Here is a 22,574-nt window from a genome sequence, read left to right as displayed (position 1 = left end):
CAGGAATTCTAAAGGGATTCAGGAGTGAAACAGAGGAATTACTAACTGTGATATGTAACTTATCACTTAAAACTGCCTTAGCAGCAGACCATGGAAGCTGACTAACTGCCAACAGTTTTTAAACAGAGCCTCAGGGAAACTCCAGGGAAGTTACAGCTCAAACCCTCTCCACCAGTCAAGTGCAGCCTGGCAACACCAGCTAGGTCAAGCGTGCTCCCTTTGGAGGGAGCTGAAGAGTGGCTCTAAATATAGAGCTCAGTTCACTCTGTCTGTGGTACAGTGGAGACTAGCACTAAAGGATTCATAGCTATCTATTCTCCTGAATGCTGAACAGCTGCAACATAGTGCAGGTTATACATTTAAAATGTACGTACAGCCGTACATGTGCTATAGCCTGGCATTTTCCATACCATAAGGATAAATTTGATTCTATTTCTTGCACACACAATTTTCTTGCACTTGTGCACAGTGAGAGACAAACTGCTCCTTACAGATTTTAAGGATATTTTGCAACAGTTAGTTAAATTTTTTGACAGCTGACCTCCACTGATGTTAAAACATCTAGCTTTCTTATGTGCAGCCTGTCAATATTTGACTCATTAACATTAATTAGACGCAAAGCTCCCAAGTGGTCACAGTATAAACTGAAAACACTTCTTGTTGAAGTCGCAGACCTGGCATATGTTTCCAAACCTACAGAGGAGAAATACAGGCAATAAGTTAAAAGAAGATAATGCATATGAGGAAAAGGCAAAAGTCATGCTGCTTAAGCTGATAAAGTGGTAGTTATAAGGTTCAGTAGTTCTAGTCAGATCTCTTGCTTTGATATATCTCTAAAGAAACATTCTCACAGTATATTAATGGGGAAAAACCTCTTTAAAACAAACTGACAAGCAAGCAGAATGGAATTTTTTTCTCCTAAGATACCTCAAAAGATATCATGTGCATTAGCCTGCACTGGTCACTGGGGTATACTTATGTCTAATATATTCAAGGAAGTTCTACAAGAAAAGAGGGCTTCATGTACATGCAGCTTGTTATAGGATTAGAAATCCTAGGGCTCAACCTGAACTGTGGGGGGAAAAAAATGGCAAAATTACTACTGATTTTTGTAATTTTTCCACACATGGTTTACTTCTTGATAAAACATCAGTAAGTGCATTCTCCAGTGAAATCTGTGTATGCATATCCATCTTAATAGGTTTCTTTCTATATTAGTGGAGTGATGAACAAGCTGAATTTGGATTCCACTAAGCAAAAATAACATCACGTTTTCTCCTCCTTCATGGTATAGTACAAAAATATTCAACTAAAAACAGCAGCTCTTAGATTACTGAATCACTGTTATGTCATAGAAAGTGACACGTGAAGAGTTACCTTCTTATAGATGCTCTCATTTTCAAGTGAGGAGCTGAACTAAAAGGCAGCTAAATTACATCTATACTTTCCTGATACCATCTATATAACCAATTTTATCTTAGTATGCTATACATGGCACACTATCACAAATGGAGAAGGAGAAATGACAAGTCTGCCTATTCAGATGCAGTCTGTACAATGACAATACAGGAGCTACTCTATTACAGCCATCTGCATCCTGCAGCAGATGAACAAGGAAAATATGGTATATGAGTGACTAGCTCACTGGGTCCTTTGATAGCCTCTGAGCATTTAGTGAAGCATGATTCCTCATGCTTAGCACAATCCCATACTACACTTTCCTTGTTTGACTTTGTATGTTGATATCAGTATAATGCTTGGCCTGAAGCCTGCTACTCTTCAAACTAGAAGGAGCGCGCGCTTACAAGGTTCACTCTTCCAACTATACAACTAATATAACACTACTTCTTTGTACAAATCTTGTCTCTGCTTTAACTATTCTAACCTGGCAATTCACTCAGAACTTACTAATGTAAAGTATTAATATGACTAGAGTTTCAAAGACTTTCGGTAACCCTTCAAATGTAAAGTATTAATATGACTAGAGTTTCAAAGACTTTCGGTAACCCTTCAAACTTTTTACTGTGGAATAGCATTAACAAGGAGTGCATGAAGAGTGGTTAATGAAGAAGCCTTTTCTAGCAGTTGTCATGCTTCATTTCACTGCAGAAGTAGGTTTAAATTCCTCACCCGCCTTACTGAAGAAAATGCTTCCCTTATCACTCACAAATGCAACTGAATGAGTGTACACACACGTCTTTGTTTTTACAATTTTTTCATTTTCCAGACTGATTAATAAGTGAAAAGAATTGCCTCCATCACTGGATAACCACACCTATGAAAGAAATAATAGTCACTGCTGAGTTTTCCATTTTTAATTAGAAGCAGAGCCTCCAAAAAGATTATTACTTAATTAATATTTTCTGAAAACAATACATATCTATTCTAGCAGGTGTAAAAATGTAATCTATTTCATTAATGTATTCAGTAATGTATACATGTATACAAGTACCGTGAACAGACCAAACTGCCAGAATACAGAATTTTGTTTATAATAGATAACCTCTTTCTGTTGATTCAGGATTTCCCCTTAACTAAAAGTTGTTTATGAATAGCTTCTTGAGTACTCACCAGAAAACTAAAAGGAAGTATTTCCTCACTAAAGACCCATTTCTGACAACTTTACAGATGCTGAATAACTAATAAGTCATTTCATAAAGTCTCACAGCAATTTAAATCTGACAGAGACAACTCAAACCCTGCAACACAAATGAGTCCAGTAACTGGAAAATGCAAGAAAATCTAATGATAATGAGCTTGATTCCACTGCAATCAGCAAGAACTTTGCAGAAATAGTCCTAACAACAGGTTTGGACCTTTTAATTCCACCAAAAGTAATAATTTACGTTACACTGAACTTCAATATTACCATCTTTGTATACATACCTCATTTCCATAAACATACAGAAAATGAGTTTCTGGGTGGAAAAACATTCCACATGGCAAAAAACTAGTGTTTGGAAATTCAAACATTGGAAATTTTGTATTCTTTTGCAGTCTGCGATTTCTTATCTTGTAAACAGCAACCATTGACTTTTTCTGGAGAGAAATAACACAATAAGTATCAACAACTAAGATAATTGCATAGTCTTTATACTTTTACTATATAGACTACCAAAAAAGGAAGACTAGACAGTACACTTAAGCTGGTAATGAATTTTAAGTCAGGAGAGAGCAAATAGTACACATATGCTGGAGAAAGAAAGCAGTGAATATTACAAATCTGACTTCAAATGTCTATATCCTTTAACTGGTGAAATACAAACCCTCCACAGTCACTTGTAATGCACAAGAAAGGATTTTTTTCCCCCATATTTGGAGGATGAGAAGTTTGTTAACTCGAGGGAAAGGAGCTGTATCTAAACCAAAGGATCTGTAGCTGAATCTCTGGGAAGCTTGGAGAAGTAGCTTGTATTTCCAGCTAAATATAAAAACTCATTCATCAAAATAATTGTGCTCACTGAAATGTTTTTTGATTTGTTGCTTGACCAGAAGAAGGAACTAGCACAGAAACGAAAGAGAAAAATATGTCATTCTTATTTTGCAATTTTAGTGCATCTGAAGCAGAGTTATCAAAGTGTGTAAACTCTTAAGAGAAATTTTCTGTCAGGCAGAAGTACAGCACAAACCAGAGAAGCATTTGTGTTCTGCAAACCTCCTCTTCATCTCTTCAGAGTGGATTTCACACAGTGAATAAATCCTCAGGTATTGTAAATTGCCCCAATTTACAAGTAGGAAAACTGATGCACACAGAAACAAAGCAATTTGCCTGACTAGGGAGACAGTGAAGGAGTTGAGAACAGCACCAAAATCTCTTGGGCTGAAGTATCTTGCCTAAACTACCAACCAATACCATTCAGCCTTCTTTGTTCAGATAGGTTAGAGTGTCAAGGAAGAATAATCAATTTAATCTAATTTATAAACATAATATGCATAAGCAAAGCAAGAGCAACCGTCACTGGTTCCACAACATACCTGAATCTTATAAATACCGACTCCTGTATTCTGCTGATAATCAATCAGAAATGCTATTGGTTTTTTGGAAAATCTCTTTTTGCCATAGAATCTTCGCAGAAGGCAACTTGACCAATTATGGAAGGGATCATAACTATAAAAGCAGGTTGACATCTGAGAGAAAGAAAATGCGCAGTTGATAAATTCTGCATTTTGGCATTATGAAGGGGCTTGTTTGAGTTTACTCTGATTCTGTTTGCTAAAGTTAAAGTCAGAGTCTCAGCATAAACTAGCTTGGTGCCATTGATATAAAAGGCTTAGAAGTATCAGAGTAGAATGTCTTCCTACAAAACTCTTCAGCAGTGCTTAGATTTATTCAGGTCCTGACATTTACTAGGATAGAAACTATCACTCATTTGAAACAGAGACAAACTTTAAGCATTCCGCTGGTATCAGCAAATGGAAAACTTGGGAGGTGAAAGTTAAGCAAGTTTTCCTATAGGTAGAATAAATTCTTTCAGATAAAGAATTTCAAATTTTGGTGCCTGGATCTCCATCTAAATACATGCAGACAGCCACTTACAACTATCTGGTGCCTTTTGTTTCTAAATGGGCCAGAGGTTACCAGTACCAATCTAACAGTGAGATTATTAGGATATAGTAAGATTATTAGGGTATAGTAACCAGAATTTATCAGATAAAAAAAAAATCTGGAAAACAATTTTAAACAGCAATTTTAAATTTCTAATCCTGGGATAGAATATGCCAGCATTTATGGAGTAGTGATATTAAAGCTCAAAATACTTGGACAGAGAAATGGCCACAAAATAGGAATCTTAAAATTATTAAACCATCAGACAGATTTGTACCATGCAGCATACTGTTGAAGTCAATGCAAAACTTCCATTTTCTTACCAGGCTCCATGACTTCTCTTTGTTGAATGTGACACTAATAACATCCTCTAGAATAAACGAAATCTTCGTTAATCTATCATCTCTAAAAAATTGCAGCTTATTTGCTAAGAATTTTAAAACAGGGTTTATGCCAGTTTATATAGTTGATTGATTTTATACATTCACAAATATTAAATATAGAGACTCTGTAGTGCATATAAAATGGATATGCCTACTGGTATATTTCTGGGCAGCTTAGAAGGAACATCATTGCCTGTGCAGTATTTTCTTCAATGCAGTGAAATAATAAAAATTATTTTAAAGATATGAAAAGTGTATTTCAGTACATAAGATAATAGCCATTTAAAGTGAGAAATGGTCCATCTAGTCTAACATTTGGGCATGGGGAAAAACAACAAGAACTAGGACATGTATCGAATAATCTTCTGTATAATCTGTACAGGTTTGTGGTTGAGGGACTTCTCTAGACCAGAGAGTGCATGTAGATCATCCTGTTCAACAGCAATTTATGAATTTGTTTTCCTTAAATTTGCCTGAAGTATTTCCCTTCATTTGTTTTAAATCTCCTGCCTATTAATTGTCTGGTGTACCTTCCTTCTTGTACTGTGAGAAATTCCCTAGACCTTTTTCTGCACTGGTCATGAGTCAAGTCCTTTCCTAGTCATCTCTTTTATGAGACAAGAAATGGTGGTGTATTCATGAAGAGTAATTCTGGCATAAGAATACTTCCCTTCCGCTAACTCTATACTGCATGGACATATGCATACCAACCTCTGGATATGGGATACCTCAGTAGACTTCACGACACTTTTAAAAAGAACTTGTGATCTGGATTTTTCAAATGTTGTTTGCAATCTGTACAGCAAAAGTAGCTGTTTTGAATTCAAATAAATATGCAAAACAATATTAAAAAACAGAAAATATAGGTGTTTGAAATTTTCTTCCCTTGCTTATATAAAATGTTTTATGTATCTACATATATCTTTTAAAATATTTTAAATCTGTATTGAATTGTCCACAGCCTAAATTTCTTTCAAGACCTGAATAACTTCATTTTACATGAAAGTTACGTGAACTAGCCAAGAAAGAACCCTCACCTCAGTAATGCAAAGTTTCTCAATGGTCACTTAGCAGTGTTGATTGTAACAGTACGTGCTTTTTGCATTCTGTGCACTAGGTGGTGGACTTAGCAACAAACCGCCTAAAATAACTGCATGAGAACAAGATACTGGATTGCTTCATAGAGCTGTGTTAAGGGGCGCAGAGGAGCCCCAGGGTTCTTTCCAATAAGCCTTTCCATAGTCTGCACCAACACATCAAAATCATCGGTTTCTGTTCCTTTTGCCCGATATAATGAGTTGTGGAAGAATATTGGAAGCAGGACAAAATTAAAGATATTAAAGAGCTCTAAAATTAAAGAGGTATTTGGCAATTAAGAATGGTACGTTCACATGAACTAGGGAGATTGGTCCCCAAGTTCCATGCAAGTTTAATGGAATATGAATTCCTTCACAAATCTGAGGTTAGTTAGCTGAACTCAATTCACTTTACAAAGTGCTTTATAATTTTTATGATTTTTTTCTTTCCCTTGTAAGTTTAAAATCTGAATATTTTACCTTCATAGATTTCTCTGTTAGCTAGACACTGGGTATTATACCATATATTTGCACTGAAATAATCATGCTATGAGAAATAAAAAGACAGAAATAAGTAAAGTGGTTGTATCTCCTCTGACATATAAATAAATCTATAAATAACACCATAGTTTACTTTCAATAATAAGCAAGGTAAATGAATGATTCATTGTATTTGGATGTAGCCAGGTCACCTAAAACTTGACTAATCTCAAGAAAAGCCAGACTGAGTCTGGTCAGTACTGTGAAAAACCTCCAAGGAAATAACACATGGATTATTCCGCTAGTCAAGAAAGAAATGTCTGAACATAAACAAAGAACAGCAGAGATACCACCCACTGGAGACCTAACTATTTTGATTATACAGAAAATCAAAACTCTGATCAAACTCTTTATAAACACCCCTGTGCATATCTGACAAGAATATCCTCTGGTAACATCGCAGCCAAATTCAATAGCTGCCACTAAACACTCCACAGTTTCAATCCAATGTTGCATTTTTCTAACATCTCAGCTTACCCTAAAATGACTCCACGTTAAGATGTTTAACATTTGATCTGTTTTATCCCAAAGAGTTGAAATAGTTTCAAATAAATATTCACTGATGTAATGAGATTTGCAAATACAAACTTTGAAAATAGACTATATTTCCAGGTTTCTTACCATTTCAAAGCCACAAAAGGTCACGTTAGTGAACTAAGGAAAAAAGAATGAAGAAGGATAAAAAGAGCACACAATACAGACAGCACACAAATTGTAATGATAGTAAAAGAGATTTTCCAATGTATCTACAATTTTTCTTGCTCTTTTTTCTTTTCTTTCTTTTATCATTTTTTTTTTTCTTTTATCATTGGATCACATGGCAATATTGGCATTGACTACAGCAATGGAATGTTATCCTTTAATGAGGCATTACATTGTGGACCTGGTCTTGCTCCTCCTGTACACAAATATTTCACTCTTAAGAATATTTATTTCATTTTAATGAATTAAATTTGTGATTATACATCTGACAGCTGTACATCGTTTAATCATTATTTGTGTGTTTATAAAACTGCACATACGCAGTTTAAAGAACTGGTTGGATACTTCGCATCAGGTCTCTTAACTCCAGAAAGATGCCATCATGGAATTCACAGTAAAAGCAGATCTAGTAGCATTATTCGTTATTAAGATAGCTGAATATGGAGTCTTTTAATAGGAAATTCATAATTTTGCCAAACCAGCTACTTGAGAGTGAAATTCTCCCTGCAAGCTTTCTGTCCTAGGCTGACACTTCCAAAATTTAGAAAATATTAGCTAAAATGGTCATCTATCTCTAAGGACAGAGCCAGGAAAAAATACAGTTCTGTCCTACTTCTGTAAAAAATAAAATAAAATAAAAATCTAGTGACCTCCTATGGAGACGCTCCTGTGGCACCACGCTTTCAGAAAGGTTGAACTCTGGCAGAAAGATGATCTTTGCATGAAGACTGAGTTTTTTGCAACCTCATGACAATCCACCAAAATTTAGCCTCTCTAAAATTACAAGTTTTCTTATATCCCACAAAGACTTCCTCAATTTCAACAGTAATGCAGTACTGAGATACAGAAATGCAATACATCTTGCTGCATGGATAGTGTTTTTCTGGACTCTCCTCTGTCCTCAGATGCTTTTGCTGGGTACAGGCAGCATGGAAGGCAAAACGACAGTTTGAATAACAGTTGTGGTAGTTGTGACAAAGTCACTAAAGCACAGTGGAGAATGTAAGTGGTGTGCTATGGTGCAAAACAGCTCTGTTAATTTTGTCGTAGCAGCTCTGTTACTGTCCCTGTAAGAGTTTAAGAACATAAGCAGGCTATTTTTATGGAAAGTCTACCTTTTATTAGCCCAAATAATTTAACCTCTCTTCAGGTGACCTTATTAACTCTGCTTCTAAATCCTGCCTCAGTTAACATCAGCAGCACTCATAAAGACCCACTATGAGGATTTGCAACATTCTGTGTCCCAGTTGACAAATACAATTGCCCATTCTGTACATAGAACAATCAGTTCTGTAGAAAGAATGATCTGTCAAGAAAATAAAAATTTGAGACAGGGCTAATTTGAAAGGAAATGTCTACAATGTAAAAGGAAACATATGTCAATAATTAAAAGGAAATAAATACAATGAAGAACATGACTCAAAAATCACGTTAGATACAAGAGCCATGCATTTACAGCAGAGCCTAATCTTTCACACTACTTCTAATGAGTTATACATCCTAAAATGCAGATTAAAAGATGCTGATTATACATCAAATAGAACAAAGATCTTCAAAATGAAGAACAACTAATCAGCATAGCTAACTGGATTTCAGATCACTCAGATTAACAAAATCCTTTGAAAACTTGACTGTTGGGACAGCTTGAAATTAATAAAATGGTACATCATTTCCAGTGCAAGATTTACTTCTATAAAAGGACCAAAATAAATAAATAGGTAATAACAAATAAATGACTGCTGGTGTCACCCTTCCTTCGAAATACTTCAATGATATGATAATTTCATGTACCGAATTTATGTTATTAGAAAACAGTTATGTACCTTTAAAAAAAAAAGAAGAAGATGAGCACTTGTCTCATGATTCCTTGTCTTTATTCACTACTTCTGGTTTCATAACCTCTTACTGAGAGGTTCAAAAAGTAATCCTTCACAGAAGGAAAACAGAACAGAAAACTGAATATGTAGAGTGTCATATTTTCAGAGTACCTCTCTAGAAAATAGTTACAATTTCTCACTTGCTATTTGGCTAAAATTTCACAAAACTGGATTAAAAAGCTACTTCGTGTTTAAACAAACTCACATACTTTTAGGATTTTTCCAGTAGGATGGCATAGGTCTTCACTGATAAATAAGCCCATTGTTGTGAGCACTACTAAACGGTGATTCGTTAAGATTATATTCAGAAGTGACAGGCCATCGCAGACTTAGGAGGGAGAAAAATGAACATTGTGAAGAACTGTTGCTTTGCTTCATTCATGTATAATTTGACATTGCTAAAGTCTATCCCAGAGTATTCACACAATCCCCCAGGTGCTCCCCCCAAAACCAGAGGCAAGGTTCATGCAAACAGCCAACCTGCAGAGTAACCCACATACAAAACTGGATAGTACTTGCACACTATATGTTGCCTGGCATGCAGGGACACCTATATGGGGTCAGCTGGGCAGATTTAGGATCATACTATCCTTGCGGTCAACTGCCCTATAAGAACTGCAACTGCTTGACACAGAACGGTAAGATCCATGTCTAAAATAGCGCTTACTAGAGTTTTTAAGCATCCAGACTAAATTGCTCCCCCTAGCCTACATCAAAGAATTCCCCTTCTTACACAAAGTCTTTACATGCACATAGTCTTTAAATAATATCCTAGCCTCGAAATCAGAAGCAAACTTCTTTTAGATCGACACTCCCCCCAAAAAACAAGACTATACTGAGAAAATAAATATAAAATTTCTGCACAACTGCAACTGAATCATCAAAATCATCAGCTGAATTATCAAATTCTGAGTATATATACAGAATACAATATTCTTCATGCAGTGATCCAGATGCTATCATGCAAACAATGTGGATGAAATCAAACCACTACTGACCAAATAAACTAAGACAGACAGTAAAAATATGAATATTCAGTCAATATTGGGTATAATCCCTTACTTGCTGATCTTTAGTCCTGATTCTCAAAGGAGACATACAAAACACATTTAGAAGAAGCATCTGGGAGCTAATATTCTTAACTCTACTTGACACTGCAAATTATACAGTTTTCCCCACAGCTCACTTTTGCTGACCATTTGCTTTCACAGGCACAAACTACCACTTTTTTTTTCTTTTTTGAATTCTCATAATCATTAAACAAAATTGGTTAGAGTATAACCTGTTCTCAGGTTATACTTGGCTTAGAGTTGTATTACTTTTGTTTCACATGTGGAGAAGGTCTGGGTATTCCAAAATACATACATGTATAAATATATATATATACACACACATATATATATTTTTCCACCAATGCTATAAGTTTAGTATAATAAATGTCATTTTTCTCCCTACATGATTTGCATTGCTAAACCACTGAGAAGCCAAATTTACCATCCTCCCATTCGGGACACAGGTTGTTTGTCATATTGAACCACTTTGTTTTGTCATACGCAAATCCAGAGTCGGTAATGCCTACATATACACCTGAAAAGTGAAAAATCAAAATTTACATAGAAATGAAAGGGAAATTTATTTAAAAAAATCTGTCCTCTAATGTTAGACCTGTCTAGGAAATATATTTTCTGGCACAGAACAGATAGAGCATTCTCTGTTCAGGTAAAAATACTATTAACATCAAAAGAACAAATTAGAAGTGAGGTCTGGAAATTCTATGACTTCTATTGCTTCCTTCATAGAATTGTTGCGTATGTGAGATCCAAATGAAAGCTGGTTGGGACAAATGGAATAAAAATGAAGCTCATTTTAAACTCCTGTGTCTTAGCTGTTGTCATACTGTGTTTAACATCTACAAACAAATCTGCAGGTTGATTCTTGTTACCTAAATATATCAACAGCAATTGTTCTGACACAAAACTGTAAGTAGGCTCCAGTATTATTTTGCAACTGGAAAAACAATTATGTCAAGCCCAAGTCTTTCTTTAGGAATTTCGCTGAGGAAGTTCCTCCTATCCTCCTTCTTTAGGAGCTTCTGATTATTATGTAGTGCAAACTGTCCATGCTTAACACTGTACGAAAAAAAAAGGAAAGATGGTTCTCATTTCAAATACAATTCACAGGAACATCCTAAGCAACATTCAGTTTAGAGAGCTGTGAGCATCTTGCTCTCAGGGCTTGTTTTAAAGGGTTTTACTCAACACGTCTTTTTCAGAAAGATTGGAAATGGAACTTTAAAGCAAAAAAGTTAAAGAATATTAGCACAGAAACAGAAGAGGAAGGGACAAATGAAGGAGATCGATATAGATACAGATAGATATCTAAAAAACAAAGTTTGAAGGTGTAAGTAGAGAGACACTTTTAGCTGGCCTTGAGTTTAATGATCAAATGCTGGTGCCTCACAAGACAGTTTTGCCTTTCATATCTATGAGATGCTATTTTTCCACGTGGATGTGTCAGGTTTTGTAATGAAAACTCGCAAAGTTCTCAGGGAATTTTCAACAAGAATTCCTATCAACTGCTTTTGCCTGTGTTTCTGCCCCGATGCTTTATAATACAATGTTTCATTGCAATTCGTGTGTAAGAAATTGTAAAATAATTCTGAAAAACATAGTGTAAATTTTAACAGAACATATGGCAGTTCAAATAAATCATCTGGGTCTGGACTAGTAATATTAAATGATATCTGTCATGTGATTTCACCTTTTTGTAGCCAAAAGGCAACATGGAAACTACTAAAACAAAGACTAAAAAGTACATTTGGAAGAAGATTTGACTTTACCATCTCATGAAGCCTCTCATTTCCTATCATTGTGATGACTGAATAGTTTCCACACCCGATTATACTGTGCCATATACCTACCCTCTTCTGCATTTCTCTGAGCACATTTTGTTCAGGAATACTTCTATCAGCTATAGTTCCTACTAAGCTTTTCACATAGTGCATACTACCATTTGAATAGAACCGGCCAAATCCTAAAATTGCTATGTGGTCAAAGCTCTGTTCAAAGGCAACTTGAATAAAAACTGGATGAAAAATTCAGTCACTATTTAAAATTGTACTGTTACAATGTTAGATAGCATGTTTAAAATATTTTTAAATGATTTAGTAGTTTTATCTTCATGTTATCTTTCCCCTTGCTGGACTATTTTGGCCTTCTTTTGAACTCTCTGGATCTGGGAACATACCTTCTTATATGTCTACAATTATTGCTGTAAAAAAGCAGACATTACATTTACTTTTATTTTTCTGCTGTTCTTTCATTTGCCGTTAGATGGGAGCAGTCACTTTTATTAGCCTTGCAGACCCTAGAGCCTGTGTATCATTGTAAAGTCTATTTCAGCAGAACATAGAAGGGTATGTAAGACTAGTTTGCTAAACATTGAAATTGTTCATGTTAATAAGACAGGCAAAAGATTTGTCTCTAAAGAACACACCGTGTTACAACAAACAAGTAGTTCCATGAGATAGAAAATTTATGTCTCCTGTGCAGTGTCTATTAAAGGATGAGCACAGGTTGCTACTTTTCCCTCACTGGCACATGAATAGGCTCTCTTTTTTTACCCAGTCACTTATTTTCTCAAACTCGTAGAAATATAACGTCTTTTAGGTGCCACTGATCTGCATGGCATGGCTGAACTCACCAATGCCTGGAAAAGCAAGTATGGAGAGACAGAGATAATGCAACTATTACTTTTCTCTAGAAGTAATGCTGGAAAACTCCATAGCCTGTGTTACAGTACACATAAGACTAAAAGATCACCCTGGGCTCTTCCAGCATTATGACTTGTGGTTTATTCAACCATCCTACTTGTCAACTGACTATCTAGCATAACCTTTATCTCCAGTAATAGCTCATCACATCCACTTTCACAGGATGTTTTAAAGCCTTTATAATACAGTCAGATGCATAATACTTGTTGTACAGTGTGACTTTTTCCTGGACCTGGATAATGATCAACACAAAGTCTAAGGCAGGGACCACTTGTTAGATACCGGAATAAAATCCATCAACATACTGAATAACTGGAGCCAGCTATATCACTGCTCAGTGTCTCAGGTGTCTATCTGGAAAATGAGGAAAATAGCACTTATGCACTTTTGGAAAGTGCTATGAAAAAATGCTAAATATTATTAGTAATTCCCATAATTTCAGTATTGGTATAATGGATTATTTGTACTAAAGGACTGGGATGTCCCCTTTTGATTTGTGCTGTATAAACACAGAACAAAAAAGTAAAATGGTCCCTCTTTTACAATCTAAGCAAGAGACACAATGAATACCTGCAGATAGGAAACAATGAGATATTGTTCGGTGTGAGAGGCAATGGTTTCTCATAGCAGCAGTCTAAATACACTCTGAATTTTAGAGCTGTTGGTACAGCAGACTGCTTTGAGGACAGATTTGAAGAACAATAATAAGACAGCTCTGAAAGTGTCTGCAAATTCTTCCAAGAGTGAGGGGCAGCATTGGAGAAATAACAAAAAAGTGTGCAGCAGAAAATTCAACAACCCTATGGGAGACATGGGCATCATAGGTATATCATAAACTCTTAATGAGTAAGGAGAAGCTATTGTGAGATATTTTTCTTTATACTAAAGAAAAGCAGTTTATGTTTGGAGTAACAGTAAAGGAGTTAGTAGAGAAATGCAAGGAAGTGTAAAAAAATTTTGCGGCAGCACTCTGAACATATATGAAGATGTAAGATTCCCCTGGCCTTGCCTAATACAGAAGATGTAATAACCAAGACAGGGAAAGTGTTGAGACTTTCAACACTGTGAAAGTGTAGGAAAAGCTGAATCTTGTGATATTAGCAGAAAAAAATTGCGGAGTTTAGACATAGTCTGCAGAACATAAAGTAAAATATGATGTACAGGACAGTGGCAGGTGTTGTCTAAATGAGAAGGAAAGCTGCAAGGAGATCTGGGGAGAAGTATGTGGGGAGGTTAGGAGAATTTTTTTTAATCATTTGAGGCTTGAGAGGAATGTCAGAGAGACAAGTCAACATTTCATCCTGACATGAGATGGGGTGGAATTTCTCATTTATCCCTAAATATCTACCATGTAAGCATCTTCACCTGAACAAATTGTCTACATTTCCTCTATGAGAGAAGCAATGTCAACATTTGAATTATCTGCCATCCATCTACAGTTACATGAGATGAACTTTGCACCCTAAAAATGCTTATTTCTCTCTCTTGACTATAAAAGGAGTTCAGGCAACAAAGCCAGAAATAATGCCCACATTGTACATAACCATATCCAGAGAGATGAATGCCACCTAATGATATAAGAAGAACAACAGAGATCAGGTCTGTTGTCTGTATAAAAATCTACACAGGCCTTTCGAAAACCAGATTACTCTTTGTCCCAACACATAATGAGATACTAATGTCTAAGTATTGATAACCTGCCTTAAAACAAAAGAAAAAAACTCTTCACTGAGAGCCCTCATTCTGGATGCGTATGCTCCAATGGCCTTTCCTGCGCAATTTCTCTGTTTTATAGAAAAATCATATTTTTCTTCCTTTATTTATTTCTAAATTAAACATTCCTAGATTTATGAATGTTCTTTCCTGGTTCAGATAATTTCATCTAGCCTTTTTAGATCTTTTTTTCTTTATGCTCTGCCTTTTTTTTAAACAAAGGAATAAAACTCAATAGGCAGGTTGAGGATATATCAATAAAATGTAAAATATATGAAAATACAGAGAATATACTTCTATTTAATTTCTGGCTATGCCTGAATTTTATTTAAAGCATTATACCAGACACTTTCATTGGCTAAATTCATTTTAGAAGAAGAACACAGCTGACTGCAGAAGGTAATTTGAGAAATTACAACTAATTCAGAAAATATCAGTTCTTTCACATGTTCACTGCTTTCTACCTTGCAAAGTCACTGTGCATTTGTGAAAGCCCAGAGATCTATACCTACCTCGAGCTGTAGCATTACAGATGAGAGCAATAACTGCCACATCATTAGCACAAGGAGATTCTGACAATGTGATATTCATTACATGAGGTATCACAGCATCAAGGCCTTCAGGGGTTATTTTTTCACCAAGTTCCCACTGAAGAATTGGTTCTGTGGAAGAAAAAAGTCTAGCTGCTTAACACAGATAAAACATAAATAAGCTGTATACATATGAAACAGTCTTCAGGCATTACAGATTTGAGGACTAAGATGACAACTGTAATAGACAGGAAGTTAAGTATAGTAAACATGTAAGAAAATAAATTGATTAGATAGCTTTACCTCTAGTACAAAAGGAAGAATACATTCATGAACAGACATATCAAGAAAGAAAATATCACTGAAAAATAAGACTGTGCTTTTAAAATGAAGAACTAAAATTTATTAAACACATTTGTGCTGAAGCAGTTAGTATATATACAGTGACAAAAAGCATCTGTGTAAAATTTGAGAGAGCTTTTTTTATTTCTTAAATTATATTTTACATGCCCCTGTATTAAAAAGAACACTATGAAGACTGCAAAATTAGGCTTAAGGGCTTCAGAATCTGAAACCCAGCTTCAAGTCTCCTGTGGCTGGGGCTGGGTTTCAAGGGAAAGATGTTTGAGATAGTATTCTGAATTCAGTCTCTGTTTCAACATATAACAGAAATGGGCTTCCCTTATTCTCACCTCTGAGAATATCCAGTAATGTTCCTTCTGTGGTAAACATATTTAATCCATGATGCATTCTGAATTTTACAAACCATTCCTCTATTGGAGCAACGTCTGCTTGAACATGAAATGAATATTAATGAAATCTTTCAGTTTTATAAAATACCGTAGAAAAATGATACTCACAGAAAGGACTTTCTCCACTGAACGTTTTTTTAGTAACCACTGATTACTGAGCAAGGACACCAGCACCTGACTAGAAAAAATACAGAGCTAAACAGTTCACATAACAAGTTAGCTGAATATGACAAATACAAGAAGTCATATACCTGGATATTTTACACATAAAAGTGCTCCCTTACTCTCAATATTCACTGGAAATGTCTTGGCTGCATCAAGTGAAAGTTAGGTAAAAGAGTATGAAGTAAGGAAAGTGACAAACGACAGTGTTTGGGACACCAATGGTTTTGAGATACAAATGCCCAATTTTATCCAAAATGACTCCTGTCACACTACTGAGGATTAGTTCAGGCAGAAGACTAGTATCAAGATCTCCAAAGCAACTGCACATTTTCACAACTGCCCAACTGCATAGTGACAAAGATTTTTAGAAACTTGTCTTGCATCTGTAGTCCCACTCCTCCTAACCCTAATGTCAGCTTACTCCAGAGAAGTGGTTTTCTGTGTCTCTATTGCTGTGCTAATGCTAGTACACTGCCAACAGCTTAGACTGTGAGGACGTTTAATGCAACAACAGCGATCACTGCCATACAGATTTCTTTAACATCTGCAATAACGGTAAGGAAGCAGGACTCAGCAAAGTGTTAAAGTGACCAGACACTAAAGTAGGAGAGATTGCAGGCGTAAAGGAGCACTGAAAAATCATCTAAAGGACTTCTTTATCAAGGATTGAATCTAGGAAAGTTAAAGCCAATCTGCACAAAAAAATAATATGAAAACCAGGTAGGGACAAACATGAACAGCAATGAGGCTGAAAAAAACAGGGTGTTAATGAACAAAGTCCAGGAGTTTGAAACCAAATATGCCACTGCGACTGTAGATATGAATTCTCAAGTGAGGAGAACTGTTATTAAAAAAGACTTTAAGACTGAACTGCAGTCATTTCTGCTATAGTGAGCAATGAATACCTTCATCCATCAATAAATAACTGCATTCCTACCAGCAAAGTCTTCGAAAAAAATGAAAAATCAAAGAAAATACACTGATAATATGTATTTTAAGGAAGTTTAGCAAAACCAACCACCTATAGAATGGGTATGATATCATTGTAAGGGGATAAAAATCTGCAATATTTGAGTAGCAGCAAAAATGAAACAGTATTTAACACAGCAGAACACACAGAAAAGTTAATTAATTATAGAACAACATTAAAGATCCTAAAAAACTCAATCTAAAGAAAAATGCAGTGATATGAAGTATGATTTTAAAATTCTTACCGGTATTATATGTAATGTTTACTCTGGGGATATCAATGTCCCAAGTACCTGCATTGTCTTCAGTTTGCTTTAGAAATGAAAACCAGTATTATAAGAGATTATAAAACTTTCTTGCAAAGACCATATTTAAAAACACCTCCTTTCCCAGATTATGTGCCTAATTGCCCGTGACACACTGCACAATGAGAGAGCACAAGGCTGAGGTTGAGAGCTGCTGGATGAAAAAGTCCTTGGAGCAAATTCCTTCAATTTACCTCTGGTCGGAGCCAATAAGGATATGCCAGGACTCAGCTGATTCACAGAATTCTTGGAGTCATTTATGCTTTTGTATCTGTCCCATTAAACCCTGGCTGCCTATCAAGCCTTTGTTTAGCTGATCAGACCATCCTTTGGATATATTCTCTTGAGCAGCTGGATAAAAATTGTTCTTTTTTTTTTCCTTTTTTAAACAGCTTGTGCTGATAGATCTGACATCACACTACCTTCATCAGCTCTTGAACATACAGTGAAATTTTGCCTAACCTTTAGGTTTAGCTAATATATCAGTTGGAAAAACAATTATACCAGTTCAACACTGATGTGGATACAACTGTGCTACTCAAAAGGTGATCCATGTCAGAATAATTTCTCTCTGTATGAGAACAGCCATAGCAGTATAATGTGCCTGTGAAGAATAAACTTTATCACCTGAGGTTGTTTGTACTACTGTAGTGATACCAGTATCAATAAAGCAGCAAAGCATCCAGGTGTGGACAGGCCTCAATTACAGCACCAGATGTGTCTTGAAGATATATCAGAGCTAAGACTAAATTTCAGATTCTTATGCAATTTTGTGATGATGTGGAATAAGTTTCTTGAAATTTAGATATCTTACTGTCGACTGAAGTCAAGACTACTTTGAGATCTGTTTGAAGCTTAAAGAAGATCTGGAGAGTTACTTGAACAATCCAAACTTAAATTCCATGTTTGTTCTGTATTTAATTCCTCCATTCAGCTAAAATGATATATGCAGAATATCATGAAACCTTCTGTGCTTATACCACTCCTCCTTTTCTGGGCAAAGGAGATTCAGTACTTCCATCTGGAAGTTCTAGCTTCCAATTTGCCACTCCCTATTTCTTCAAATTCTGCAATTCATCTCTCTGTTTTAACAGCCACCACCTGCCACTACTTACCTTAGCTCTCATTAAGCATCAAGTTCCCCATTTTAGCCCTGAACTTCATAATACTGTACCAGGAATGAATAAATCAAAGTGCATTTAGCCTTATTTAAACATGTTTCTCTTGTATTGGTCTCTAATTCTGAAGAATTGCAAAGCTAACCCAGCTGCCTAGTAGACAGGAAAAAGAATAAAGAACAGGTAGGGTATCTACCTACTCCTAATCATGACTGTGGGTCTCACAGGTTCTACGAAAACACAGAGAATTAATGAAACATTGTGTAAGTATTGTCATTGACACTACTTTATAACTCATGCTAATCAAACATGTACTGGGAAAAATGAAATGTTACCAGTTTCATTTTGAAGTAGAAGATCTGAGAATAGGTGCTGTTGAAGATCTCAATGGTGGGAGCAAGCCCCGCAGAGTTATATGTCAGTAGAAGCTTCTTTCTCGCTTCCAAACTAGTCTCCCCCTCTACATTATATAAGTAACAGCTGATTTTCTTTGAAAAGGAAGGAAAAATACATGTTTTAACTCAGGAAATCTCTTGCTATGCTTTCCATTGCAATTACTAAACTAGTCAAACACTTACCAGACTACTATAGATGAAAAATGCATTGAACTGGTTTGCCCAAACTATTTGTCCTTGAAAGCAGATATCTTGCAATAAGTTCAGGATCATAGAGGGTTCTGAGTTATCATTATAATGCATATTGCATCCCTACCAACTTTGGAGAGTGAGAGCCTCTTGTTTTATAAATATTGCTCTTGTCACTTGTAGTGGTTGCAAATACTAACAACAGAATGAGGTCAGCTGATAGAAATATTTACAGTTAATTAATTCAAACCTTGAATTTGTGCAACATTACGGCATTTTTTTATTTTAATGAAAAGAACTTTGCATGCATCATAACTTGCATATATTGATGTTAGACTCAAAGCAATGTATTTTATGCATGAAGAGAAACTTATACGCGGAGAATATTCAGGATCATCTAGTTGTGTCAGAAAACAATCAAATTTGAAGTGATAGGTTGCAATAACTGAAGGTGCCAAATATGCATTTACAAAGTGGAGATATAAGTTTCAGAATCAAAATCTGGCTGCAAGACTACTATAGCTTCTGAGCTTACTCCCGGTACAGAAAAGACTGGAATGCCGTCTTTTCAGTGACAAGCTGAGAGCACATTCAAAATGTGCCCAAAGACTTTTGCCTGTCAACACCAAGTACATGTTTCCACAGGTTCCCAGATATATTTTTCAAAGAAATACCATCTGTGAAATGCATTACTGTATGCAAATTTTAAGGTCACTTGTTAACAATAACTGACATTTAATTCAGTGATTCTGCTCAGTTCAATGAATTGCATCCCTCAGTTCAAACACTATGTAAATTATAGGACACAAACTGTTTTTTTAGGTAACTCCTCTCAACAGACTAAATGAATCTTTATTAATAATAATACCCCAATAAGGAATAAGCATATACAGGAGATCCAAATTATCATCATTTACATGCTAGGTTAATCCATTATTCCATCTCTAGAAAAATATTCCTAATGCAAATATAAGGTAATAAACCACAATATGTGTTTCTATTTACATAAAGTGAACAAACTGCAACTAATACATGCAAACCCATAACTAGGAACTTACCAGATTTTGTGAATCTAGGTACAATTTGATTGCTTTAGACCTTGCTTTCTCACCATCCATTTTGTTAGTAAAGCATGAGAAGCTTAAATTACCTTTCATTGGGAGAGGCAACAAATACATTTTAGTTACTGAAATACCTTTTGCAAAAATATCTATAAGACAAATACCAATTTTGCAAAAGGAACATGTAATACGTTAACTTAGATTAAATAGCATCTTAAGAAAGAAAATCACCCTTGTGCCTCAGGAAATTTTCCTGTGATTATTAAAGAAATTTCTGAAGATCTAGTTCCTTAATATGAATGCAAACTTCCTGCTGACTCTCTCGTTTATGCTAGAATGCATTTTATAGCTCCTTTTATCCTTCGGTCCATCCATCCCATCATCCATCGACCCAGATCACTGACTGATGTATGTTAAATTAGATATGGTTCTATTTGTAACAGACATTCGGATTAGGTTCTACTCTTTATCTGCCTAGAAAACCTACCTGCTGGGTTTGAATAAGAGGATTTTAATATAGATTCTAATGGTGTGGAACTCCAAACAAGTCCCCTGATGATACTGAACAAACCAATGCTCAAATTCAGAACTTGAAAGGTTGAGAAAACCTCACTATACCATTTTTGAAATACCTTTTGAACAACCTACATTAGCAGGTTATATTTGTAATCTGTCTAGTTTCTGTTCATCTTCTTCCCCAAAGAAGAAAATAGATTATTTCCAGATGTTCTAATGAAGAAAAAACAGGAAAAAAAAAAACAAAAACAAAAAAGAGGGCTGGAAGGGATGTCATACAAATGACCAGATCGCTGTCAATCAACACAAAAGGACATACATTTGACTCTCAGCATATTTCTGAAGAGCCTGTGATAACACCATTGCAGGACTGGAAATGACTCTTGCATCAGCATACCAGGCACCTGCATTTTGATGAGATGATGAAGCACCTCCAGTGCCTGCCATGAGACAGGGAAGGGGCGTGAGCCTTGGGAAACTGCAGTGAACTAAGGACCAGCATGACAAAGGTAAATTAAACTGGAGTGAGCAAGAGAAAGAACTGTCTTCATGTATATAAAAATCATATGTTGCCCACCATTTTATTATGAAGTAGTTTGTAAGTCATGTTTTACCTGCAGTGTTCAAAAACATTTTTAAAATGAAATACTTGAAGGGGAAGGTTAAATTTAACTATTATGTCTCCAAAGTGATTCTGTAACTACTGCTTGTGCGGCTAATCAACGAGTTAACAGAACTGACCACTCAATAATAAGGTCAACTTGCCTTTTGCAAAATGTGTGTCTCCTGAAGACAGAGGAAGCATCTTTAAAATTGTTGCAGCTGTGATACACAAAATCAATGATCCCATCTGTTAAAATAAAAGAAATCTCCCAGAGTTTACAGTCTAACAATATAGGGTAACAGAAGAGTTTATATTAGTTCTACAAGAAATAAGGATATTTCACAACACCTTTTACTCAAATGGAGAACTTCTGTATTCTGCTTGAGATTTTTACCTTAGACATCTTGCTGACTGCGAGCAAGTCAGTCAGCTTCTATACTTAAAAGCAGGTTATGTTGTTTATCTGGCCCTGCCTCACACCACCGCATAATGATGGTGAGACAAGGAGAGGGGAGGAAGCGGTAACTGATGGAGCAGAGCAGCAAGGATTCAGTCTGTGTTTGACTGACTGTGTAGCTAGGGACAAGCTAATTCCTTCTCTGTGCATCAGATGCTCCACATCCACCTCGGGAAGCATCAGGAAAGCTTTTACTTACAAAGTACCTTGAGGTCTAGGTGAGAAGGCACTGTACAAATGTAAAGTCTGTTGCATTCTCTCCTTTGATGATTCCTCCTTTACATACCTGTTTTTCTTCTCTCTGTGTCTCACTTCTCCAGCTTTACTCCTGTTTTTCCCCCGTATTCTGCACTTCCTTCACATGCAGTTGTACGGCACACAGCAGAAGAGAGATTGTTCCCTTTTCCCCACCGCACCGGGGCAGACCTCTCCACCCGCGCTTCCCTGGGTGCTGCTCTGCCGGCAGCAAGCAGCTGCGGCTCCTCAGCTTGGGGCACCTGGAGGCTTCTGGAGGAGACGGTTGGCCGTTGGTGTTTCCAGCGGTCTCCTCCAGGGGTGCCTGCCTGTGCCTTCCCTGAGAGCCAGGGAAGGAGGTGCCACAGAAACCCCGGACAGCGAAACCAGGGGCTGTGATCTTTGCTGCCTTTAACCTCCAGACAGCTTTCCTGTCTCAACAGCTGCAGTTGCCAGAGAGCTCAGGCTCACCTCCATTTCACTTCTTAGCTACCGCTGGTCTGTGCAGGCTGTTTTTTTCCTTAAGCAGTTTACAAAGGTTGACAGACAAAGCTACAAACATAAGAGGAAGTTCTGGTTTCACGTGGATTAGCACATTTTACTTCACCCTGCAAACACAGCAGTTACTGCACTTGCAGGCAGGGATGAGGAGCATCTGAGCCAGCCCTCA

At 36.3% G+C, this 22,574-nt stretch overlaps 1 protein-coding gene across 1 annotated transcript in view; it reads right to left on the bottom strand.

Annotated features, from left to right (window-relative positions):
* Positions 1 to 20,150, bottom strand: part of CATSPERB (cation channel sperm associated auxiliary subunit beta) — a 45,364-nt gene extending 25,214 nt beyond the window's left edge. Inside the window, exons 1-10 of the mRNA XM_064511851.1 lie at positions 20,091 to 20,150; positions 17,271 to 17,337; positions 15,832 to 15,927; positions 15,122 to 15,271; positions 10,619 to 10,711; positions 9,334 to 9,452; positions 7,167 to 7,199; positions 3,976 to 4,128; positions 2,887 to 3,039; positions 2,131 to 2,275 (exon numbers count right to left, since the gene is read on the bottom strand). Coding sequence (XP_064367921.1) covers positions 2,131 to 2,275; positions 2,887 to 3,039; positions 3,976 to 4,128; positions 7,167 to 7,199; positions 9,334 to 9,452; positions 10,619 to 10,711; positions 15,122 to 15,271; positions 15,832 to 15,927; positions 17,271 to 17,337; positions 20,091 to 20,150 — 1,069 coding nt within the window. The remainder of the gene's footprint in view (positions 1 to 2,130; positions 2,276 to 2,886; positions 3,040 to 3,975; positions 4,129 to 7,166; positions 7,200 to 9,333; positions 9,453 to 10,618; positions 10,712 to 15,121; positions 15,272 to 15,831; positions 15,928 to 17,270; positions 17,338 to 20,090) is intronic.
* Positions 20,151 to 22,574: the final 2,424 nt, after the last annotated feature.

This window comes from Dromaius novaehollandiae, chromosome 5 (genome assembly GCF_036370855.1).
Source record: "Dromaius novaehollandiae isolate bDroNov1 chromosome 5, bDroNov1.hap1, whole genome shotgun sequence".
Lineage (NCBI taxonomy): Eukaryota > Metazoa > Chordata > Aves > Casuariiformes > Dromaiidae > Dromaius > Dromaius novaehollandiae.
This window is presented reverse-complemented; position numbering and strand designations above follow the sequence as displayed.